This window comes from Telopea speciosissima, chromosome 1, assembly GCF_018873765.1.
Source record: "Telopea speciosissima isolate NSW1024214 ecotype Mountain lineage chromosome 1, Tspe_v1, whole genome shotgun sequence".
NCBI classification, from domain to species: domain Eukaryota; kingdom Viridiplantae; phylum Streptophyta; class Magnoliopsida; order Proteales; family Proteaceae; genus Telopea; species Telopea speciosissima.
The window spans coordinates 22,528,618-22,554,976 of NC_057916.1; the positions used below are offsets into that span (position 1 = coordinate 22,528,618).

Below are 26,359 nucleotides of genomic sequence, written 5' to 3' on the forward strand. Positions count from 1 at the left end.
GGATTTCACAACTAATAGTAGTAATAAACACTACAAAGGAATAGTAGAAAGAGAATGCTATTGAATCGATCTTCAGAGCAACCCTTATTGAATGATAGAATGCTAGTACATCTGGATTGAGCTTTATTTTCTTTCAAATTACTTTTTCCCATATAATTTTTTACACATTGCTTGAACGATGATCAGTTTACGATGGAATTTACCAGCAATGAATCAGGAATGTACCTAAGTGTTACTTTTGGATATTTCTAAAGACTTCATTCTATTTTGTGTTTGTTCCCAGATGAATCTAAGTGAGGACTCTTATGACAGTTTTTCTAAGAACTTTTGTTTCAATATTCAAAATTGATGATGCTAATTGGAGCCTCTTTAGCCGGACTCTGCCAAATTGATCAATAACAGTCTCTTTTCTCTTTAGCTAGTAATATTTGCATGGAACTTGGGATTACTTCCACAGCATCATTATCAATATGTAATATTGACCCACCTGGTTCATCATTTGCATGCCCCTCTCATACAGAGTACAAAAGAGGGACAGTGAAAATGAATCTAACCTTTTTAGATACATGAATTGCAAATAAGTAAAAGAAAGATAGACTTCGCCTTTGGGTTGGTGAAAAGTTTTCTTGTTACCCTAACAGATACCTATGGCACTGGATTGCCTTGAACTATATTAAACAGTTTGGTAGAAGACAACAGAACCAGTACCAGTGACTGTTCAAATGAAAGCTTGGGTGACAATGAGCTCACACTTCTCAATTTTCACTCTCAATAGTGAAACCCAAAACAGATTACTAAAGTCACCCATATGCACTCATTTAAGGCTCTGTGCAAAAATCCCAACTCCTTTAGTTTGGGAAATTAAAGGTGTTTTTTGATGAAGTGGTTCTATCCTGGTTTAGAAGCCGTATTAGTATTTTATATATTTTTTTCTCTATATTTCCACCAAGTGATATCAACTAATGAGTATAGAATGATAATCATGAGAGTTTTGATGGGTTTGAACCATCACCTCCTGGGAACAAACTAGGTAATGGGGGACAGAAATTGAGAAGAAGATTGAAGGAGGTAGAAGTAGAAACCAGAGGGGGAGAGGAGAAATCACATAGAAGAAAGGGGAAGAAGGAGCCGTGAGAAGAAGAAGAAAAGGGGGGGGGGGGGGTACTCACTTTGTTTTCAATTCAATCTTGCATTCATTAATTCCAATCTCTCCTGTATTATAGGTTTATAAAGAAGAAAACTTCCTTACATAAAAATAGAAACCCAATTAAAAATGGAAAACTAAATATCCTAGGAAATATATCAAATCTAAAATTACCCAAAACAGATAATACGTGATCCACCCAATCTCCTAAAATAAGATAAAATAAAATAAAAGATATTATCTTGCTAAATAAAATAAATTCCTAAAATACTACTAAATCTAAAAGACCCAAATCTGGTCCGGTTCATCTTGGTCTGGGTTCACAAATAGGTTCGGGTCAATCCATTGAAATTGTCCTGCATTAATTCTCTTGATGTTGAGAAAACTTGTCCACGAGTTTTAAAAAAGGAGAGGATCAACACCACTCGATCAACATCCATGATCAATAGCTTGGATGGGGTGAACGTACGGATGTAATCGTAAAGACAAGGATGACACTCCTCAAAGTACTTCAAGGGGATGACGAATTCTATGTGCCCAACCTTAACATCGTCGGACGTATTCATAGGGCCATATGTGTCACCTTCCATTGTGTTCTTGACCTCCATAGTTTCAATCTCAAGCTCCTTAGGATCCTCTTGGCTGGTTACGATTATCATAGTTGTTAAAGGGCCAAGTTCCTTGGTCTCAACCTCATTGTTCACTAATGCAACCATATTGCTTTTGACGTCTTCCACATGAGTGTCGGTAGCAGGAACTTTGCAGGTTGGATCTTCCTTGAAGACAGAAATTACTGAAACTTCTTCATTCTCAATCAACGTTACTTCAACGTCAGGCTTTTCAGGGACTGTCCTATTAGCAGGCGGGGCAGCCATTTGCATTTCTTGGGTAACTGGAAGGTTTTTCAAGACCTCTCCAATCAAACGATCAAATCATTCAAGTCTTGAGAGCTCTTCATTCTGTGTTGATTTGTTTGTGAAATCCCATGACCATTCAGTATTGTAGTTCACTTGTAACTCACTTAGGCATGAAAATCGAATATCCAGTGTACAACAATCATTATAAATATTACGGTCTTGAAGAATATTCCTTGCTGAAATGGCACTCACGAGTGATTGATGCTGGATAAGGGCTTGAGAACTATCAGACTTATGAAATGTTGTCATTAAGGGTGCAAGTTTGGCCCTGTCGGCTCAAACCCGCCCTGTCGGCTCAAACCCGCCCTGGTCCGCCCTGAGCCTGAACAGGATCTGGGTTGAGATATTTGGCCCTGAGGGCGGGTTAGGGCTGGAAATTTCTGACCCTGAGTCAGGGTCAGGTCAGGTTAGGGTTGAGGCTTCAGGCTAAGCTTGGCCTGGCCCGACCCGACCCTGATTTAAGTTATACTATAAAATATATATTGATATAATATATACATTATAAACTTTAAATGTCACATACATTTTTTTATATAATATATTATATATGACGACAATAAGTGATATAATACTTTTTATTATAGTGTTATTTTATGTAAATTTGATAATGTTTTCCCTGGCCCATTCTAGCCCATGCATTTCTTTCTCCTTCCCCATGATCAGGGCCAATCAGGGTCAGGGTTGGATTTTTCTGGCCCTGAGTCAGGGTCGGGTCGGGCCTGGGCCCAGCTAAGGGGACTTAGGGTTGGGCTAGGATTCTATAAAGCCCGACCCGACCCAACCCGACCCTATTGCAGCCCTAGTTGTCATGATCTTTTCCACAAATCCATAAGGAGAAAATACCTGATGCAGTGTTTCCACTGTTACAGGATATAATAGGTGATGGATTGTAACCAAGAGAATTCGGTTGCATTGTATCTGAGTCCTACTATTGGTCAATTCCCGTAAATATGGTGAAGTGTAGAACATTGATGGCACAATTGTAAATACAATGGGATTTATGATATCAATGGTAGAATTGTAAATATGGGATGTTCAATTAGAAACACACAAGAAAAGAGTCACGGGGATGGGGAGGGGTAAACTTGAAAAGTAATAAAATTAAAGGAGAAAAGGAAATTAGAGAGAAAGATGGGGGTAATTCTGAAAAAATAAAGAAAACAAATGGGCAACACTTAGGGGTGAGGATAATATGGGAAAATGGAGAAGGGAGGAACCATGAGAGGGAGGGGTATACTTGGAATAAAAGGAAAATAAGGGAGGTCAGAATTAGATTAAAAAAGGAGGGCAGTTTAGGAAATAAAAATAAAGAAAGAAAAGAGAAAAGTAAGATCGTGGGTAGGGGGAATTACGTCTCTACTTGTTAGAGTCTGATTCTGGTTCGAAACCAGAGAGGAAGAATGGAGGAAGGCGCTGCAAGGAAGGAGGGGCTTCACGACTTCGAGGGATGGCGGTAATGCGAGGGAGCCAGGTGGGGAGTTGAATCGCGAGAACTTCTGAAACAGGTATGTACCTTTTTGTCTTTTTGTTTTGCTGTCTGCGTTGTATCTCGCTGCTCTTCTTCTCTCTGCACTTCTTTTTTTTTGGGTTCGATTCTGGCGGAACCAAGAAGCAGGGGGCGGTGGTTGTTAAGTGAAAAGGAGGCGGTGGAAATGAGTGCCGCTGGGGATCGAAGAGAGGGAGAAATTTTATTTTATTTTTCTTGGTTTGCTGTTACAGCGAGGAAGAAAGGAAAGGGAAGGCAGTGGGAATCGAGGTGATTGCCTGGGCATTGGTTCGGCTTCTCTATTCTCAACAGGGAGGTTTGTTTTTTTTCCAACTGAAGTGCTGTGGGTTGGGAAACTGGGAAACGAAGGGGAAGGTGGGAGTTGGTGCTGGATGCGAAGAGGGCGGCAATGACATGGGCCGGAGAGATGGAGAACTACCGTGAGTCGTAGCGCCAGGTTTGGCTCTGATACCAGATAATGCGGAACAAAAATCGAGAAGGGGATTGAAGGAGGTAGAAGAAGAAACCACAAGGGGAGATGAGAAATCACACAGAAGACAGGGGAAGAAGGAGCCGTGACAAGAAGAAGAAAAGGGGGGAGGGGGGAGGGGGGATGTGGGATGTGCATATGGACAAACTCACTTTGTTTTCAATTCATTCTTGCATTCATTAATTCAAATCTCTCCGGTATTACATGCTTGTAAAGAATAAAACTTACATGAAATTAGAAACCCAATTTAAAATGAAAAACTAAATATCCTAGAAAATATATCAAATCTAAAATTACCCAAAAGAGATAATACGTGATCCACCCAATCTCTTAAAATAAGATAAAACAAAATAAAAAATATTATCTTGATAAATAAAGTAAATTCCTAAAATACTACTAAAGTCTAAATATCAAAGACCCAAATCTGATCCGGTTCATCTTGGTCTGAGTTCACAAACAGTTCCGATCAATCCATCGAAATTATTTTGCATCACTAGGTGCTCTACCTTGTTGAGCTAAAGACTTACCTAGCTCCATAAACTATGTTAGTTTCATTCAATATAAAGAAATGATAGATAAAAATAAGGATAAATTAAACTAACCTCACCGGAGGTATACCTCAATGTTAAGACCATACATAGACACTTCAATCTCAAAGATCATTCCATTAAAGTCAAGTTAAAGCTTTCCCTATCATAATTCCACCATTGACCATCCCATTATACCTATAAGAGAGATTTAGAGTAGACACCAAATCTATTTCTTAAAAACGAAATTGTAATGATTCAGAGATTTAGAGGAGCCAAATCCGGATTGGATCTGTGTATCGATAAGGCTGCTTCATATTTCATCTGTCAGCACAAAAACACGGTACTAGATTAAATAATCCGATTGACAGAGGGACAAGGTAAATCAATGGCCACCTTGTCCTCGCTTGTTTTTTATTCCCTGTGAGTAACTTCACTTTATGCTAAGAACTAACCCATGTTGAAAGAATTACAGTAAAATTTTCACTTGTTGGGGTGAAATTATGAAAATCAAGTTTTGAAATCTACTAAGCATCCATGATTTGATGTGTAAGTACTTGGAACTTCGAATACAAATCACCTCTCAGGCTCACTGAAATATGAAAAATCATTTTTTTTCCCCATTTTCTGTAACAGAGCTTCATATTCATCAAATGGTAGAAACTAGTATCTATGTAGCTCCAAGGGATAATGAAATCCCATTCCCATCATGACTCAAGTTTGAATAAATATATATCTCAAGTCTTAATCTTCTAAGAGCACTAAAGATGAAAAAAAGGCTGAAGTACAAGCAAGAAAGATAATAGAATAGAAAGATAAAGTGATGATTTTTCTAGTTGATAATTGGTAAAAAATACATATCTCGAGACATAATTTTGTAAGAGCACCAAAGATGAAAAAAAGGCAGAAGTAAAAGCAAGAAACATAAGAGAATAAAAAGATAAAGCGATGATTTTACTGGTTGATAAATGGTAATGATTCAGAGATTCAGAAAAACACCAAATACAAGAGAGATTATACCATTCCATTAAAAACGAAAAAGAAGGTAGACAAGCTTAGAATATATTATAGTGGCAGGGGTTTTCATTTGTTTTTTTAAAAAAAAAAACCCAATCCACTAGCTGATCTGAGAACGATTCTAAACTAGGACGATTCTGGCCGACCCCAATCTGATAGCAACCGATCCGGATCCCAATTCCTGCGCCCAGGCACATCCCATCACAAAAAGACCGATGCTACCCTTGGAAAGGTGGAAAGGACCAATGTCGGTCTTTTGGCGATGGGCTGTGTCTGGGTGCGTGCAGATACATGCCCAGGCATAGCACTGGTTAGTGTTCCTTTTCCCAAATTTTATTTATGAGAAAAAAGAAGAGGTAAACCTCCATCTAAGTACAGAGGGATCAAACAACAAAGGAGGAGTAACCCACTATGGTTTTAGTGCACAGTATCGAAACGGGTATCAGTCAACTCAAAAACCAATACGGTATTAGCAAGGATCGGCCATATCAGACAAATTTACCCCTTAGCCTCTTTTAAAAATAGATTTTTTTAACTAATTAACCCTTTGTCTGTACCGTGTCACCGATACAGTATCAGCAAGGTGCAAAACTGGTATGGATCGATCCATACCCCACCAAGAACACGAACATCCAAAACCACATGTGAGAAAAATAAAGTTCAACACAAAGTGCACTATACGGTTGGATGGGTTACACGGTTACTATATTTGAGATGTGACGAATGTAAGGGACAAGATATCTCAATTTGGATCCTCTACTACCAAGCTGCTTGGCAGGACCGTGCTGTCGAGACACAGCAAGGCAGGGAATGACCGCCTTACCCCTGCTTGGGCAAGGTGCTTGGGCAGGGGTAAGGTGGTCATTCCCCGCCTTGCTGTGTCTCGACAGCATGGTCCTGCCGGGCAACTCGGCAATAGAGGATCTGGATCCCAGGATATCTCTATCTGGTCGTGTAGCGACTGCACCAGCTCAGAAACCAATGAGAACGTGCTTAGCATGATCTATCTGAATTCTGAATAGAGTTTTTTATTTCACCGGGACTGAACGGTAAATTCAATTCAATTGTAGATGATCGAATCAGTATAGGCAACTAGCAAGAAACTGCTTTTACCCAAAAAGGTTAAAAAAAACAAAAAAAAGACTAGCATGAAATAGCTGGTGAAGAATTACTTTCCTTCACCGTACCTTGAAGGAGAAATTTTAGTCCTTTCCGTTAAACAATTCATGAGTTCATGTAACTTGTATTATTGTATACGTTAGCGACTCGACTCAGACCCGACGAATGGCGGGAAATGCAGACTGCTATGGTTTATTTTTCCCGCTCAAAGCAACCATGCTTCCCTGCTCTCATTTATCTGCATTGACGTGCCCTACCCAAAACCTTAGATTGGAAAACCACACCCCTAAAATCTTTAGCTCTTTGAGTTAATTGAACCCTAATATGCCGAGCATAATCGGAAATGGCTCCTCTGTATTTTATGCTGCAGTTGATTCCGGCGGCAGAGACGCAGCAATGGAGAAGAAATCCATCGGATTAGACAAATCTAATGATATTCTATCCAGACAGCATTCGACGCCTCAAAAGAGGCGGTTGAGATCTGAAACTGGCCAATGCGGTTCAATCTCCACTCCATCGAAGTCTTGTTCTCCGAAGAAATGGAAATCGCCTCGTAAATCCATTAGTAGTTGCCCAAGCAGTAATGGAAAGGTGGGTTACAGTTTCAATGGTTTCGTTTGTACGATCTTTTTTTTTTTTTCATTCTTAATTGTGTTTCTCCTTTCGTATTTGGTAAATTTTTTCGAACCTATACTTTTTGCAGAAAAATTGTAAAGACTCTGAAAATAGGGCCCTCAGAACAACCACATCTCCCCGGAAAAGGTTATCCGATAGTTTTTCCCCGATCTCAAAATGGAATTCCAAAGGTAAGGTCGATTTCTTGCACTGATATCATCGTAATTTTTTATTTGATCGTTAAGCGTAGATCTTAATTGAGATCGTTTTTCATTGTAGCCGTAATTGATTTTGGGTTATCTGTGCTGTTTTTTCCCAATTATTTTTTATACATCTTAAGCTGATCCTGCTAATTTTTTTTTTCTATTTTAATTTTATTACACCCCATCCAGATCCAGACCAGTTGAGAACAGTGAAGGAAGTGCTGCATGTGTCAACGGCGCCGTCTATTATTGTGTGTCGGGAAGATGAGCAGAAACGGGTATTGGAGTTCTGCAAGTCGTGTATTGAGCAGCAGAAAGCAGGGAGTCTATATGCTTGTGGTTGTCCAGGGACAGGAAAAACACTGTCCATGGAGAAAGTTAAACAGTTTCTGCTAGAATGGATAAACCAGGTAAAATATTTCATTCTCTTTCGGATAGCTTAGAATGGATAAACTAAGAAAAATATTTCATTCTCTGGAAGAAATTTTGAATCTGTTACATGGATATACTTCATCAGTCGGAGATTCTCTGTCACTGCATTTGCCATTAAGAGTTGAGAGTTAAGATTCCATAACTGGATTTGTTTCTCCTTAAAAATTTATCTGCTGTACTGAAACTTATTGAGTAATTCCTTACCACTCAAAATGAAGACCTTTGGCCACCCGCTTGAATTTCTTTCTCAATGTCAAAAGGGGTATTATTTGATTAGATGGTTGAAATTTTCCACTGATTATTTTTTGCTGAAGACTTGTAAGATAATTCCTATTGGTGGAAATAGTTGGATAGGGATTCCAACACTGAACCCTAGTTGTGTCACCTATGCTTTTTCTTAATCTGTGGCATGATGCCAAATTCCTCTTGCACTAATACAGATTGTTACCTTGATCTCATGTTCAGGAAGGATTTCAATCACTAGATGTATTGGCCATAAATTGTACTTCTCTTTCAAACACTAGTGATATTTTCAGCAAGGTACTGAAATGCTTATTACTATGACTCTGCAAATTCAAGCATCTCATACTCTGATATATTGTTACTTATGTGTCAGATATTTGAAAAGTACTGCCCCCGGAAGAAGGTCAATGGTTCTTCTACTCCTCTTCAGTACCTCCGGACCTTGTTTTCTCAGAAAAAACCATCAAGCGAAAAGATGATGTAAGAAACAGTCACATGTCTCACATATGCTAGTTACCCTAATGGATATCTTAATGCAGAGGGTGTAAACTTTTGCACACAGATCATGTTATTGTATAATTATTGAAAGATAAGCAGACATGTCATTATATTCACCTATTTCTTGCATTTTTATTTATTTTTCTGCTTCAATTAATTGCTTTTGTGACAGGCTTGTGATTGTTGATGAGTTGGATTATTTGATTACAAAAGCCGGCTCTGTGCTTCATGATCTTTTCATGCTTACTACTTTTCCTTTCTCCAGATTTATATTAATAGGTATGTCGGAATCTAATATTTTGCTCATCATTTCAGTATTTGGTCTTATGTAGTGTAAAATTTACAGATTTAAAATCTCATAAGCAGCATGTCAAATACACCAGAAGCACTTTAGAAGTTCTGAAAAGGAAGCTCATTTTTCCTTTTCCCTTGCAGGAATAGCAAATGCACTGGATCTAGCTGATCGATTTCTGCCCAAACTGCAGTCATTGAATTGTAAGCCTATCAACTTGCATTATCAGCTTAAGTTTTTATTAGCTAATTCCAGCACATCATCTTTGATTTGTGTCATAGTCTTTGTAAATAATTTTGTCCCTTAGCACATGCCCTTGTGGTGAAAGAAATTGGTTTCTCTATTATCTTTTCAATCCATTTGCACTTAACTACTGTTTCCAACACACTCCTTCAATTTCCATCAACAAAAAGTTCTTTCGGTATCGTTGAAGTTCCACCTTGAAGCCAAGAAATTAATTTCAAGTTTTGGCATGCCTTCTAGCTAGATCAAACTGGAGGCAGGTATTGAGATATCGAGAAATGCTTCTGCATTAAGCCCTGTTGCAATTTACAAACTTTTCTTTTGCTCAAGGAAATTATGAGTAGGGCCACTAATGTAAGACTAAATTAGGGTTAATTTAATCCCAAGTAAAACCCACGAAACAAATTAGAAACAAAGGCAGTATTACAAGGATTAGTAAATCAAAGCAAACCAGCCAATGAAAAGGAACCAAACTCAGGTCGAGTGGTGCTTGTATAGGGGAGAAGCACTGCTGAAAGTTTCAATCAATTCTGATGGAGAGGTTGAGAGATATAGAAGTTGCATCAATCGAAGGTTAAGGCGTACAGGCCAAACCAGTCAGCAGAATCTCTTCAAACTTGGATTGAGTGGAAGAGGTCTGGAGGGGGTTGTGTGCACCAAATATCAATTAAGTCTGATGACTGGTTGTAGAGTTATGATCTTCACAAGTTGCAGCAGCAAAACTGGATTGGAGGAGCTGTAGCAGCCTTCTATTGATGATCAAGGATGGATCCTGGCCTTCACAGAAGGTAGCAATGACAGCAGGTTTCACACTCACAGCAATGGTAGTAGCTAAGGATCGATGGGAAGTTGAAGTTAGATAGAAGAAGAATAGAAGAAGGGATAAGGAAATTATGCTCTCTCAGCCCTAGGGGTTTTGGCTCTCACCAGCCATGCCTCTCAGCCCTTCATCCACAATAGGACACTAAAACTTTGCACAAAAGTCATATTGTCATTCATCATAATCGTTGGTCCGGGGGGGCCTCTAAGGGCATTACATATTTATGGGCAGATATGCTTGCCTTACAAGTAAGAGAAAATTAAAAACTTACAAAAAAAGGAAACAAACTAAAAATAGAAACTTAAGGAAAATAGAAACTTCTAAGTAAAAGCTAAGCCTGCTTTCTAAATCAGAAATTAGAAGCTAAACTGAGCTAAGGTTGCTTAATAGACAACCCCCAAATATCTAAGAGAATAATTCTGAAAATAAAAACTAAACTAAACTCCTAATTCCCCCACACATAGACAAAATTGAGTCTTCTAATAAAGTCTTCTCATGATCTGGTCTTGGGCCCCGCAAGATCTTTTGATAGCATTCACACCAAGGCAAAATAAGGGGCTGTGACACTGTTCATGTGAACAATAGAGTTAACAGTGTTTTGGCCTCTTTTTCTTCATATTTTGATCTACATCATCCATACAACCTGATGTAGGAAGGGTTCATAAAGTCTAGGTGTTAGATATATGGCCAGAATACCGTGGGGGTATTCTGGACCTCTTTTCTTTGTTATTTTATTAAGTGGTTTAGTCCCACATTGCTCATGTACATAATTTTATTCTTTTATTACTCTTATAAATAAAGATGTGCTTGGGGTGAATAAATCATCAAGCCTTTCCCTAATTTTAAATCTCTCTACATGGTATCGAGCTGATTTCGAATTAGGGACCAACCCCATCAATTTTTTTTTTCCCCTTCTCTCTCCTCCATCGTTTTCCTCCTTCTCCCTCCTTGTTTCTCCTTTGTTCTCCTTTTTTTCCTAAGGGCAGCACTACAAGAGGTGGTCGTATGACTTAGGTGCTGCCCCTCCCAACCTCTTTTATGTTTTTTCCATGATCAATCCTGTTCGATAGCTGCTGGACTCTACTGCGGTTTTGAAGTCTTCAAGTTTTTAGAAGATCAGCCCCTACCATTATTGCAGGCTGTTCTTCCCTTATTGGAGCTTCTTCAGCACCCTTTCAGCATCTATTCAGCATATATATTCTCCTTCATTGAAGACCTCCACTCCCAATCAATCTCCATCTTGGGTTTTCCAAAACCCACGACAATTGTCGACTTTGGGTGTGGGGCTGCTTTTCTTTGCTACACTTTGGCTCTACTCTGCAGGGCTGGTTCTACACTTTCAAGGACACACTCGCTGCAATTTGGGCCTTCACGGTTCAGTTTTGAAGACCTCTCTAAGATCGATATATCATCATAGGTGTTTGTTCCAAAACCACGACATCCATCGATCTTGGGGCTGCTGCTGCCTATTGGACCTATATTTCTGCAGGTTATTTTCTCCATTATACGAGGTCAATCGACTTGATTGCTTGCTATTTACTGCGAGTTTTATCCCTCTCTTGTCCCTTTATCGATCTCCACAATTCGGGGTTTTTTCCAAAACCTGTCAATTTCGATATAGGGTTCTTTTCTTTGTCTCGATTTTTTGGGGTTAGTTCAGCCTTCAGAAGACATTATTGGACTTCTTTTGGCGGTATGGGTGACTCTCACGATTCTTGCTACTTCGGATCGCCCCTACCGATGGTCACCAAGGACTACCACGGCTTCACACCAAATCCTATTAAACTTGATGGCTCGAATTACCTTTTATGGTCAGTGCCTCTTTTGCCATTCTTGGCCGTGGTCTCACCAGCCATATTAATGGCACTAGTGTTGACCCTCTTGCCCGAGGGCCTCGGGACGGTGGCTTGCTAATAATGGTGTTCTCATGTCCTACTTAATTGGTTGATGACTACGGTCTGCAGCATAACTTTCTTCTTCGAGACACGTTGCCCGATTTGGGCGCTTGAGGAAACCTACGGGCTTGGCAATGATGCCCAGGTATATGAACTTAGCGAGAAGGTCCTCCATACCGCTCAAGGTGAACTTTCGTTTCAAGTACTATGCTACTCTCACGCGATGCTGTGGCGCAATTAGACCACCCGCCGACTTCCACCGTCTACGATTCTTTGATATTGCTTCCTATAAGAAGCATGTGGACAAGATCGGGTCTATGATTTTTGGCGGCTTGAATGGCGTATGATCAATTCGTGTTCAAGTGTTGGGCCTAAGCCTTTTCCCACACTCGAACAATCTTATGCATTGGTTTCATCGAGGAGCACCGTAGGGCTGCCATGTTGCACCCGCTTATTGCGATAGATCGGCTCTCAAGGGTGCTGCCCGACCCATACGCACCTAGTGCTTTGCTTCTCTTGGTGATTCTACTACGAGGGACTGTTGTTTGTGAAACTATCACAAACCCTATCACACCAAAGAGAAGTCTTGGAAACTTCGTGGGAAACCGGCTGATTTTGAAGCTAAATGGGCTGCAAGACAAAGATAAAGACAAAGACCAAGGCCCATCGGTGAGGGATTACTACAGCCCTACTACTACGACACTTTGGTCTATCCCAGGATGATCTACGGCCGTCCACGTATGCTCGGGACTTCCGCTGGTGCCCTCTACTACATCGACTACGCGATTCCTCGGCTCCTTGAGGTTCACTTTGCCGGTCGGGTATTCCATTTGTAGGTCATTGTGCTTACGTGGCTTCCCATCCTTGGATCATGGGTGAGGGCCACAGATCATATGACCGGTTCCTCTAGTCATTTCACTGATATTCTCCCCCTTAAGGAAAGATAAGGTCGAAGTGGTGATGGGTCCCTTTCTTGATATCGGAAAAGGACTCATCAACTGCACTTCCTCTCTTCCCTTATCTTACATTTTACATATTCCTAATTTTACTACTAACCTTCTTTCCATTAGTAGTATTACTCGTGATCTTAAGCTAGAAAGTCATTTTTTTCCATCTCATTGTGTGTTTGGATCCGGACTCGGGAAGGCGATTGGATTGGGTAGAGTGCATGGTGGCTTGTACCTTCTTGATGACGGTCGCTTCTCTCCACCACCATTGCCTTCTCAGCTGCATCGAGACCTCCTTGGTCTCTTCGAACTTTACCGGTGGCACTCTCGGTTAGGTCGCCCCCTTTAGGAATTTTAGCTCATTTATTTCCTAGTTTGGTACCCTACATACTAAGGATGACTTTTTTGTGAGGCTTGTGTTCAGCTGACAGACACGTTCAACATATCCTATTTCAAATAAAAGGAGTTCTTCTTGTTTTAATTTGGTACATTCGATGTTTGGGGCCTAATGTAAGCCCTCATTACGGTCATGTTGGTTTGTCTCTTTTATTGATTGTCATTCTCGGAACACTTGGGTATATCTTTTGCACACTAAAAATCAGGTTTTCTCATGTTTTCAGCATTTTCATAAGATGATTCAAACTCGGTTCAGGCTACTCTCCAAATATTGAGAAGTGATAATGGAACCGAATTTCATGAATCCCAATTTCAAAAATATTTGGTGATCATGGCATTATTCACCAAACTAGTTGTGTTGATACCCCTGCCCGAATGGTGTGGCGGAGAGAAAAAATCGCCATTTGTTGGAAATGGCCGGGCTTTGATGTTTGCGAGGAATGTTCCTTCTCAATATTGGGGGATGCGGTTCTCACTGCCGCCTATCTCATTAATAGGCTCCCTTCTCGGGTTCTTAATTCCCGTACCCCCTCGATATTTTCTTGGGCCATTCCTCCTTTATTGTCCCTCCCAAAGTATTTGGGTGTGTGTGTTATGCTAGGGATACCGGATCTCAGGCAAGCTTGAGCCTCGTGGGCTCCGTTGTATTTTCTTGGGTTATTCTCCAACCCGGAAAGGTTATAAGTGTTACCATCCTCCTTCCCGTCGTACCTTGGTGAGTATGGATGTTGTTTTCCATGAGACCCTTTCTTATTATTCTTCACCCTCTTGAGGAGAGTTCTAGTGAAGATGTGCCCTTTGAGATTCCTCCACTAGAGGTTCCTCCGGTTGCTGTCCGACCTCCTTTGATGGCACCCAGCTCGCCAGGCTCCTTTGGCGATGCCCAACCTCCTTTGGATGATGTCCAACCTCCTCCACTGTTCCTCCCTCACCTAATGGGAATCCTTTACGGGGAGACCATAGAAAATAGTGTTGTTAATGTTCCTATTCGGGGAGCGACTCGATCAGAGAACTATTGGTGAATTTGAAGAGAATTGACAATTCCAACATACTCACCTACCAGGGCGAGAACCAACGAGAGGCGATTGCAATCCACTTTAGCACCAATACCCATCCAATTGCCGGCTCCAGATCCGAGATCCTCCATCTCCTGGTAATCCCTCTTCTTCGACCTACCTATTGCTCGCGAAAGTACTAGGACTTGTACTTTACATCCCATATCTCGTGTTGTTTCTTATAGTTCTCTTTCTCCATCTTTTCGTGCTTTTGTATCTTCTCTTTCTTACATTTGATTCCTAAAACTTGCGGGAAGCATCTAGATGGAAAGTGGAAAAGCGGAATGTTGGAAGAAATGAGAGCACTACATAAAAATAATACATGGGAGCTTGTGACTCTTCCTCCGGAAAGAAACCAGTTGGATGTAGATGGGTCTTCGTGGTCAAGCAGAAGGTGATGGTTACGTGGATCGATATAAGGCACGCCCGGTTGCAAGGGTTCACTCAAACTTATGGAGTTGACTATCGGGAGACCTTTGCACAGATGCGGCTTCAACACTGTCCGGGTGCTATTATCTGTCTTTGTAAATCTTGGGTGGGATCTTCAACGGTTAGATGTAAAGAATGCCTTCCTCCGTGGGGAGCTTGAGGAGGAGGTATATATGGACATTCCACGAGGCTTCTCGATGCAGGACCAAGGCGAGTCGTAGGACAAGCGTGCACTTTATGGCTGAAAGCGATCACCTAGGGCATGGTTTGGCGATTTCACAAGGCTATGATTTCAGCGAGGTTATAGGCGAGTAATGCTGATCACACTTTGTTTATCAGGACGAGTTGGTGACAAGGTAACTCTTCTCATAGTCTATGTGGATGATATTGTGGTCCTTGGTAATGATGGTGATGCTATCGAGGATTTGAAGCTCCTCCTTGGCCGTGAGTTTGAGGTCAAAGATCTTGTCCTCTCGAAATATTTTCTAGGGATAGAAGTTGCTCGCTCTTAAGGGCATCTTTCTTTCTCAAAGGAAATATGTTCTTGATCTATTAGTGAAGCAGGGCTGCTAGGTGTCATCCTTGAGATACTCTATGGAAGCTACTACAAAACTTAGGGAGAAAGAGGGTGAGCTGTTGACAAGGGTGTTTATCGGTTAGTGGGCAAGCTAATCTACCTTTCTCACACACGACACGACATTGCGATTCTTTGTGAGTTTGGTGAGCAGTTCATGCATGATCCCTATTCCTCTCATATGGATGCGCATCGTCGTATTTTGAGGTATTTGAAGTCGCTCCAGGAAGGGAATCCTTCTATCTCCCACGGGTCACCTTAAGATTGAAGCCTATCTCGATGCCGATTGGGCTGGTTCTCTGAGGAAATCTATCTCTGGTTCTTGTTCCTTTGTTGGTGGGAACCTTGTCACTGGCGTAGCAAGCGAGAATGTTGTGGCCAGGTCGATCTTTGAAGCCGAGTTTCGTGCGATGGCCCAAGGAATTTGTGAACTTACGTGGCTTAAAGGATTATTACGAGGATATCGGTGTTGCTGTCCATCTTCCCATGATGCTTTATTGTGACAATAAAGCAGCCATTAGCATTGCTCATAACCCTGTCCAGCATGATCGTACTAAACACGTGGAGGTTGACCGACATTTCATCAAGGAGAAACTTGAGGCCGGCCTCATTTGTGTTCCTTTGTGAAGTCTCTTGATCAAGCGGCTGATGTGTTCACTAAGGGACTGAGTAGCAAGCTGTTTCATCCTATCTTAGTCAAGTTGGGCATGCATGATATATATGCTCCAAACTGAGGGGAGTGTTAGATATATGGCCAGAATACCGTGGGGGTATTCTGGACCTCTTTTCTTTGTTATTTTATTAAGTGGTTTAGTCCCACATTGCTCATGTACATAATTTTATTCTTTTATTACTCTTATAAATAAAGATGTGCTTGGGGTGAATAAATCATCCAAGCCTTTCCCTAATTTTAAATCTCTCTACACTAGGTTTACCACAAAATTGAGTCCTCAACATATAGGCAGCAAGCATACTTCCCTTACAGTTAGATATTAGGCAATAAGAAATAATAAAGTAATGATCAGAATTTAATTAGGCTGATGCATTCTCAATACTTCAGTTCCAATTAGGCAACAAGTGATGGTGTTAATGATTAACAACATTAAGTAGGAACACTGCAGGGGCTGTCAAAGTTCCTAAAGAATAAAAAAATAGTTGCTGTAATAATTCTGTTTACCAACTAATATGCAAAACAATAGTAAATAATTGTAGATTATTCAGCCTAATGGTCTACTAACAGGTTTGCATAATAAAGACTTGTTAAATCTAAAGAACTGTGGCAACAGAAAACGTGGGCTGGGAAGGGTTAGATGGTTTGTGGGTTAACATGTTAATGAAGAGGAGAAACAGAAATAGTAAAGGATAGAAGGGAAGGGGGGAAAAGTACCAAGATAGAAGAAGAGAAAGAAGAAGACGAAGAAAAGGAAAAGAGAGAGAGAAAGAGATTTACTCAAGAAGAAGAAGGATCCAATGCTTTGCACTGTGTTGTTTTATTTCAATTCTGTGTCTGCATATTCTGCAGATTATTACATATTTAAAACAGCAAAAAGGGATGGTTACAAGTATGGGAAAAATGGAGATAGATTGCTGTCACATTTGGACAGTACGCCAAAACCGTGGAGGGGAAAAGGGTGGATGGGAAGAGGGGGGAAGTTACAAGTAACTAAATTTGTAACTTCCAAATAAAAAGCAGAAAACAAAAAAAACTGAAAAACTGTCTAATTTAAAATTCAAATTAACTAAGCTACACATGACTAAAAAAAGAAAAGAAAAATAAAGACAGAATTAAATCTGCTGATGATGCTGACATGGATGATATGCTGATGTGGCTGCTGATGTGTCACTTCTGCTTTCTCTTCCTTTGGTATAACTTGAGGCCCTCATCACAACCTGGTGGGTGGGGGAGGGGAGCGGCAATCCAAGCCCCACCCAAATCATAGAATGGAAAATCAAATACCAACCATCCTGTCCTTAGTTGGGGTTACCCAATCTACAAGTCTCAAATACAACGGATTTTTGTGTTTTAGGTGGTTTTAGTCGAGCTCAGGCTATTACGTGTATATGCTATACTTTGTCAAGGTATCATTGTAATAAAAATGTGTATATGCTATATTTTGTTAAGGTTTCATTCTAATAAACTGTGTATCAAAACGAAATGTCCCTTTTTAGTATCCTTGTCAAGGTAAACATTATAATAAGCTATTCCCTGTCAAATCTAATCGTCCATGTTTCAATCTAAAGTTATGCATGTGAGAGACTATCCTTTCTGAAGCCTAAGCAAAGCTAGTACAACCCGAGGAAAAGCTTGGTTGGGCTTTTGCAAAATTAAACTGGAGATTGGTTAGCATGAGTTGCATCTTCGTAATGAACTTTTATTTGACGATTTCCCTTGTGCTTTCTTTCCGTTTCTTTTTTTTTTTTGGGTTTGGGGTGGGGTGGGGGGACTTTGTACTTAGTTGTTGATTTCTTCACTCTTGTGTTAGGCAAGCCTGTGGTTATAACTTTCCGGGCGTACTCTAAAGATCAGATCCTCAGGATTCTTCAGCAGAGGCTTATGGTACTTCCTATCATCTTTTTGTCTTTGCATAATAAAATTGTTATTTTATACATGTGTTAATCATCCACTCTTATTTCCATTATTCCTTTATTCCTTTACCTTTTTGACAGTGGCTAGAATTATCATAGGGGGACTGAAATTGTTTTACCTTCTCAAGATTGACAACAGTCTCAAGAAATAAGCAGTTGCAGATACTGATTCAACCACCTCTACCTCCACCTTTTCCCCCCAAAGATTAAACAACTTTATCGGGAAAATCACTACTTCAAACCTTAACTAGTGCTTAGGAAACGACAAGGGATAATTATGGTCATTGATGTATGTTTTGCCCCTCCAATGGAAAGGGTTGGGGGGGGGGGGGCAGAGGTGGTGGAAGAATCTCATTGCTTGGCCTGTGATATAAATGGCATTGACATGATCAAGTAATCATAATTATTGAGGCATTAGAATTTCCTCATGTCAATAATGTCTCTTATTTACCCATAAAGAAATAGAAACCTGGTTCTTTAATGTCAATGCACCTTTCAAATGACTAGAACGTCTTTATTATATTTTTGTATTGGGAATGGATTCAGTTTAATTGTTATCGAGTTGTATCCTTTTGGGATGGATCAATCTTATGCTGGATCTAAAATAATTGTTCTTGGAGTTATTTCTATGAGTTTAAAGAGTTTGTACCCTTTTGATCCTTCAACTTCTTAAAAGAAGACATTCCTCAACCTAGTAGTGTGTGAAATGTGACTTACTCTGACCGTTATTTCCTTATATAGCTCTGTTCCTATTTTGTTTCTAGCTACTTTATTACTGTATTTCACCCTTGAGAAAAAAGCAAAAGATATTTCTAGTGACTGAATGTTATTCTGTTCCATAGGCGCTTCCATACACCGTCTTTCAACCGCAAGCTTTGGAGCTTTGTGCCAGAGTAAGTCCAATTTGTATCTGATCTTCTATTTCTTGAATTTTCAATGCTTGCTTGTATTTCATTCACCTTTTATATGTTATGATAGGATATCTAAAATAATGGTACATGTACAAAAGGAGATAGGATGGGATGTTGTTTATGACAAAAACATACGAACTTTTGTCTTGGATTCCTATAATATCACAGAATATCTCCTATGATTGTAACTTGCACATAGTGGCATCTTGAAAAGAATCTTGCTTATAATGTTACAAATATGACAGAAAGTTGCAGCTGTATCTGGAGATATGAGGAAAGCCCTCTCCGTTTGCAGGTCAGTGTTTTCTTAAAGGAATTATTGCGTGAATTAACTTTATCACTCCAGAACCTGATTTTGCATTTTCAGTTTTCAGAGATTTTTTTTTCCTCAATCCATTTTCATTTTACCAAGGGGCATATAATTACTGGCATTCATGTGGGCAGTTCTTCGTAAGAAACTATTGTAGGTAAACTTTACAACACAGCCAAATCCAGCTGGCTGAAATATTAGACTGGGATGAATGATGAAAACTGGTTATCATTAGCATCGAAGAGTTCATGCTTGCATCGGGAGATACATCTACAAGCATTTCTCCAAATAATGCATGGTGTCTTCCTAGAAATCACTACCTAGTACCTGTTACAGTGGTTTGAAAGTGAAGGCATTTTACCAGGCATTTCACATGAAACCTTTTTTCTTGAATGAGAGTGGAAACTGTGTTTTGATATTGTACATTTCATTTTCTGTTTCAGAAGTGCAATTGAAATACTAGAGTCTGAGCTAAGAGATTCCAGCAAGCTGAACTCATTTCAGGCTGATACAGCATTGCATGATCAATTGATAATGGCCCAATTATTAACAAAGCAAGAACCTAATGTTGTAAGTTATTTTTCTTTTGGTACTTCAGCTTATGATGCAAGTTTTACATTTTTGACCATGTTCTTTTCCTTTTCTATTGATTGAAAATCCCATGTAGGTAAGGGTTGATCATATGGCTATTGCTTTGTCAAAGACATTTAAATTGGCAATAGTGGACACTATACAGTCTCTTCCACAACATCAGCAGGTAAATTTGCTATTGTCGTTTGATTCTATAGTTTATTGAATCTCAGTAACTATTATCCTTTATCCTTAAATTGTGAGTATGGTTATTTGTAAGACTTGATGCTTAGGTCCTTTTGTCCCCACTGTAATCATGCCACAGACGCAATGTCCTTGTTAGGAAATTTGCACCTCAAGACTTCATTATTCCTTGAAACTTGCTTAGATACAAAGGAAGGAAAATTAGAAAAAGATGAGAAGAGACTTACATTTATTATTTTAAACCTCCCTTTTAACTGCAGATAATAATTTGCACTGTAGTGAAGCTATTCCGAAATGGAAAGAAGGATACCACTGTTGGCGAGGTATATTCCCCTCCCCCATGATCTATAATAAGAATTTGGGAATTTTTCTCAGAATGCTCGTAGTTAATCATTCAACTTGTTATCTGGTTGCAGCTGAATAAATCATACTTGGACATCTGCAAATCTGTATTAATTCCTCCTAGTGGCGTTCTGGAATTCTCGAATATGTGTAGAGTGCTCAGTGATCAGGTCAACCACACTTGAAGTTCTTTAATTTTATCCATAAGCAATTTGCTGTGGCTGTTTTGCAATCTCTTTTAAGTAACCGTTTCAGTTACCAAAAAGCAACACATTGAATAGGAAAAAAATTAATGGAGCTATCTGTTCCATAATGCAGGGCCTTATAAAACTTGGCCAATCTCGAGAGGATAGACTGAAAAGAGTGACCTTAAAAGTTGATGAAGCAGATATTACTTTTGCCTTGCAAGTGAGCACCATAGAATTTAAATTTCCATGTCGAACATTCACGTTTCACTCTACATGCTGCATAGCTTCATTGTCATCTTCTAAATCTGGACGTTTTTGACATAGGGAATTCGATTGTTCCAGAATTGTCTTCAGTAATGGTGATCATGAGAACACCAAGTCGGAGTTATGGTTGCTCAACATCAGTGGGTGTTTTGCTTCTCGAGTTCTGTCAACCTCTTCAACCTGAAGGTCAGTACCATGTTAGTTAACAAATATATGCAAATTTTACATATTGTGCAAAGGATTAAGTTTTCCTTTCACCCACGGTGGTGATGTAATGCTATGATTGGATTCTGGGTTCATCATTAATTCCCACCTTTATAAATCCCTTTTCTAATCCAATCAGAAGATCAGATGGGTTGGATAAAGAGAGAAAGATTCTCTCTTTATCATGGGTGGTGAGAAATTGGGTTGTGCAAAATGCATTCAATGCACCAAAAGGTAGAAATATGCAAAGTATAAGCAGATTGTACGAAACCATGTGATAGATTACTACCACTAATCTCAGAGTATAAATACTGAAGCTTAAAAAATCATTAAATAAGGGAAAATTACATCGCCCTCTTCTGTACTTTGCCCTAATCACACATTCCTCCCCTTGACTTTTCCCAATTACACCCAGACCCCCTGGCTGACGGTGTTAGCCTACTGTTAGTTATAGTTTGGGAAAGATTATTTTACCCTTGTACTAAAACATCAGAAATAAAATTACAATGCTACCCTTTTCTTCATCTTCAACCTAAAACACTCATATCTATCTTTCCTCCACCGCCAGCACCACCATTGCCGCCTCGTCCTCCACTGCCTTTGTTCTGAGTGTTTACAGTGTTGTTCAAACGGCAGAGCTGCAAGCACAGTGGAATCAATCTCAAAGTAACAAATCATGTAACTGTACCAGTGTACCACCAAATAGGAATTCTGGGAATCGAATCAATTAAAACACTGTAAATCCAGTGGCCTGAAAATCCCTCAAACCTTTCACTGAATAAAACCTTTTAAAATTTGTTACTCTCAAAAACCAGACAGGAATTCTGGTAATTTCAGAACCTTCCTTGAATTAAAGCCGTTTGAGAGTGTCAAAGGTTCTGGTTTCCAATTTGAATGCGGGTTATCCTCGCACCGTATCGTTTTTTCCACTCTTAGGCTCAGCTCTATTGGAAGTTTTAGGGGTTTCAGTACGTTTCGTTGTTGCAGATTGAGATCTGCTTCTATTATTATAGAATATAGATCACACATTGGAGAGAACTTGCAAGAACCGGTAAGTTCAGCTCTTTCAAGCATCTTGGCTCTTTGTTTGATTTTCCTTTTTCAGTTTCAGCTCTGGATAACATGACAGTATGTTGTTTGTTCTTTAGATCCGGTTGAATTAACTTTACAGATTAGTGGATCTGATTAATTTCCTTGTTTTGAGATTGGTGGATCTGATCGAGTTCCTTGTTTAGTTATTTGTGGATCTGATTGAGTTCCTTGTTTAGTGATTTGGAATTCAATGTTTGTTGGGATTGTTTCATGAATTTTACTTGATTTTATTGGATCTCTAAGTTCGTCATGGTCATGAGTTCAGAAAACTTTGATTCAATGTCAAAATCAGAGGTTGCAGAAGCAGGGAGGGAGTGGAGTTGCAGGATGTTAGGACTTGAGAATTACGGATCAAACTGTCAATCGAAAACAAACCATGTCACCGTGAGGCCAGAATAGAACAGAACCAAAGAAGCACCAAACAAAATTGAAAATAGGATAGAATCAGGGTTCGGTTGGGAGAAATCTGGTAATTTCAGAACCAGAACTCAGAATAGCCTGAAAATCCAGTGGAATATAGGTTCTGGTGGGTTGTAACAAGGGCTAAAATCCCATGGAAAAATTCCAAACTCTATGCTGGTGTGATAGGCCTGTTAATGACTTGCAGCCAGAACAGAGTATGGTCTCTTCTCATGTTTTTTATGTAGCAAAGTTAGAAAATAGGGTGTAATGGTGGTGTTCAGGATTGGATGACAGAAGTTGGGGTTCAAAATATGGACTGAAACAGCAAGGGATTGAAAGGGGGCAGAGTTGCAGTAAAGGGGCGGGATTGTAGAGGGGTGGGGGCGGGTGGGGTTGCAAGAGGAAGAAGAAGAAGAAGAATCATTTATAATCAAAAGGGTAAAAGGGTCATGATGCAGGACATTTGGGGGCTGCTCCTACTAGCCCTAGCCCAGGCCCAATTGGATACTCCAAGAGATGCCATCTCAGGCCCAAGCCCAAGCCTTACCAGCCCTGCATTTAGTTTATTTTTGTTTTATCTTTAATTGTTAGAGTTATTTGGCAGTTATTGCTGTAGAGATAGTTATTAGGGGGCAGTTATTGCTGTAGAAGTAGTTGTTAGGGAGTTATTTTCTTTTTCTTTTTTTTTGATTTTGAGTTTTTAAAAGATGTATTTTGAGAGGAATGAGAACAGAATTGAATAACCAAAGAATGAATTGAGCTTCTGGCTGGGTGCGTGTGCACCCTCCTTCCCCCCCCCCCCCCTTCTTCTCTTGTCTCCCTGCAACTCTGATCCCCCCCCCCCCCTTCTTCTTCTTCTTCTCTTTTCCCCCCTGCAATTCTGATTTTCCCTCTTCTTCTTCTCACGGTTTCTCCTCTTTTCCCCCTGCAATTCTGATTTCCTCCTGGATTCTCTTTCTTCCATTCTCCTCCCCACATTAGGTCATCTTTAATGTAAGACTAGATTACTAGTCCCAAATAACCCACAAACCAAATTAGAAACTAGGACAGAAAATAGAAAGTTGCAGTCTCAAACCAAACCAGCCTTGGGAAGGTAACCAAACTTGGATCGAAGGTTGCTTGTATGGTGGTGAAACACTGCTGGAAGTTTCACTCAGTTTGGATAGCTGAATTGGGGGATATGGCAGCAACACCAAATTAGAAGGTTTGTAGAAAACTGGCAAATCAGCACCGCACTTGGTCTCCAAGAAGGATTGGGTGTAGGGCTGGGTGTGAAGGAGCTTTGTTGCAATTTTGGTGAGATTCTAATGGACAGAAGTGAAGATATGAGAGTGGAATGAAAATAGAAGGTTTGCGAATATGGACCAATCCCACCAATGGGATGGGCCAGACATGGGATCGAGTGGGGTGGTGTGTAAATCTCCGTATGTTGATCAGCAACTGCAACAGCAGCCTTGGATGGATCTGGGGATTAATTGCAGCCTTCCAGTGATTCTTCTCAGCACTTGTATTGATCACAGGGTAGCAGCAACACAAAAGGGATCGATTGCAATGGAGAAGATAGAAGAGAAGGGGGTAGGGGAATGGGTCTCTCTCCCACAGCTATCTCAGCTGTTGAAGCATGAAATTTCTCCCATAACCGATGGCAAGCTTGACCACAAATTCTATTCTCCAAATCTGTTCATTCCTTACAATAAGGGGCCTATTAATAGCTTAGGCAAACTTACAATAAAAAGAAAAACTTTCTAAAATAGATACTAATCTGAAATAGCAAGTAGGGAAATAGAAACTATTTAAACCTAACTAAAATTAGAAACTACTAGGCTTTATAGCTCAGCCTTCTATAACAAACAAGGACACTAAAATAGAAACTAAATAAATTAGCAACTAGGCAGTTGGAGATATGATTGGTCAGAGACCAGATCTCCTGTTAAAATCGTGGCCAACAAAGGCCTCTTCTAGAAGGCCAGCTGGCTGACTCGAGCTGGTCGTCCTGGCTGGTTCGAACTGGTCCAAGCTGGTCCACATGAGGCTGACTTGAACTACCTAGGTTCTTCTGTTTCTTCTTCTGGCCAGAATCTAAATCAATCTTACATGGCCCTAGGATTAGTTTGGGGATTAAAAAAAAATATTACTAAGCCACGTCACGACTTAACAGACGGACGCTAACGGCATGGATGTAATAGTAATTTATTGTAAATTGTAGGGGATACGGGTGTAATTGGGGAAAGTCGAGGGGAGGAATGTGTAATTGAGGCAAAGTACAGGGGAGGGGGATGTAATTTACTCTTAAAAATATATATATAAATCATGCTGAATGCAAATTTATAACTAGACAAATTTTGAGTTCACCAAATCTTTCACTGAATGTTCAATTGCCAAATGGAATTTTGCTTTTTACAGAAGCTGTTCTTTTCCAGTTCCATAAGTTTTCCAACAGGTTTGGCGATGGGAAGGATGAACTAAGACGCTCTTAGCTATATTATTAATGGGCAGGGAAAATGCATGAATGAGCCCAGCCTAGAGTTATGCATAAAGCATTTTGTCTAGGCAATTGGACAGGTTGATAAATGTATGCGTGCGTCCAGACTCCATGCCTGAAGCAAACCCTTTACTAGTTGGCTAGCAGGCCCAAACCAGTAACTTATTGATTAGTCAGACTGGTTTGGCAAGCCAAGTGTCACTGAGATTAGCCACTCCTACGTGAATACAAGTACATATGAGAGTTTTGGGTTGAATTGTACCCTAACTGTTGAAAGAAACAAGGGTTCTCTTTCTTTGTAGATTACAGTCATTCTATGTATGTTGACCTCCACCATGTTTTTGCAAGATGCAACATAAGTTAAACATATGACTTGGGAGTGTAGGGTTTATGCATATTAACCAAATCAACTATACACCATAATGTTTTCAGAAAATTAGCCTGGATGACTCTGATACAAAGAGTAGGTTGCTAGAAGCTTTTGCAAGCTGAGGCATTGCTGATTTGGGAGGGTATTTTGCACGTTTTCATCTTGCTTTCCTGGCATCTACTAATTTGCTAAAGGCCAATTGGTACCTTTCTCGATTTATGCTGAATTGGTCAGGTCTTCCTGGAACCAGTAATTCCTTGGATTCAGGTATTGGATCTTATCGTGGGTATTTTCTGACCGATTACCGAGTCAATTCAGAATTGGGTCGGGATTTATAGGCAGTGATCAAGCCGATCCATGAATCTGAGATCTAAATCATTTGGCTCCTTAAATATTGTTTATGTCATGCGATTCCAGTAATAGAACTGCAACCAAAATTTTTAATGTCAGAAAGCATTTATTTGGATCTATATGCCCAAACAAGCTTTCAGTGTTTTTATGACTTCTTTGAGTTTTACTAGTTCCCCAGGCTTACTTCTTTGTTTGAAAACAGGTAGCAGGACCTTCTGAGCTACAAGTCATTCGGTGCAAGCACCTGCAGGTGTTCTCAACCTGAACCAACATGTTCAGGGTCAAAATTTAGTATAAATATATCTGCCAAGAGCCAAGTAGTCGGGGTGAACTGGTGAAGCATGTTTGTCGCTTATTGTTTCATTCAAATTGCATTAAAAAGAAAAATAAATGCTTAGATGACCTATTGCAGAAGCCTTGTTGAATTGGTACAAACTGTTCTATTGAGCAACAAAAACATTCTTATCCAGTAGGAGTCACTTCTGAAATGCAAGTTTAGTTCAGAGATAGAACTCTAAAATCTAATCTTGATGGAAGGGGGATTGAGAGTGTTGGGGAAAATGATGAACTGATTTTTCTAACTGTGTAAGTTATAAGGTAAAGTGCAACAACCACTATACACGAATAATATCCTGTGAATAGTAATTATGCGAGTGTCATTATAGTACAAAGTAACATAAAGTAAAAAATACCCCATAATTTTTACGTGGAAAATCCTTCAACAATCGAATGGAAAAATCA

General features: G+C 39.8%; 1 protein-coding gene across 1 annotated transcript; it reads left to right on the forward strand.

Moving 5' to 3' along the window:
- Nucleotides 1-6,892: 6,892 nt before the first annotated feature.
- LOC122669423 (cell division control protein 6 homolog B-like) lies at nt 6,893-26,049 on the forward strand. Its single transcript, XM_043866182.1, has 17 exons — nt 6,893-7,290; nt 7,421-7,506; nt 7,708-7,928; nt 8,416-8,490; nt 8,567-8,673; nt 8,864-8,970; nt 9,127-9,186; nt 17,826-17,899; nt 18,771-18,821; nt 19,085-19,134; nt 19,593-19,719; nt 19,817-19,906; nt 20,184-20,246; nt 20,340-20,435; nt 20,584-20,673; nt 20,778-20,902; nt 25,819-26,049. Exons 1-16 carry the CDS (start codon nt 7,025-7,027, stop codon nt 20,808-20,810), a joined length of 1,596 nt encoding a protein of 531 aa, XP_043722117.1. The 5' UTR covers nt 6,893-7,024; the 3' UTR covers nt 20,811-20,902; nt 25,819-26,049.
- Nucleotides 26,050-26,359: the final 310 nt, after the last annotated feature.

What these genes read in the sequence shown, in the direction of transcription:
- LOC122669423 (XM_043866182.1), top strand. Translation starts at nt 7,025, where the DNA reads ATGCCGAGCATAATCGGAAATGGCTCCTCTGTATTTTATGCTGCAGTT. An exon ending in CTCCAGATTTATATTAATAG is followed by an intron (nt 8,971 to 9,126) that starts GTATGTCGGAAT and finishes TTTCCCTTGCAG; the next exon opens with GAATAGCAAATGCACTGGAT. An exon ending in TTCTTCAGCAGAGGCTTATG is followed by an intron (nt 17,900 to 18,770) that starts GTACTTCCTATC and finishes TCTGTTCCATAG; the next exon opens with GCGCTTCCATACACCGTCTT.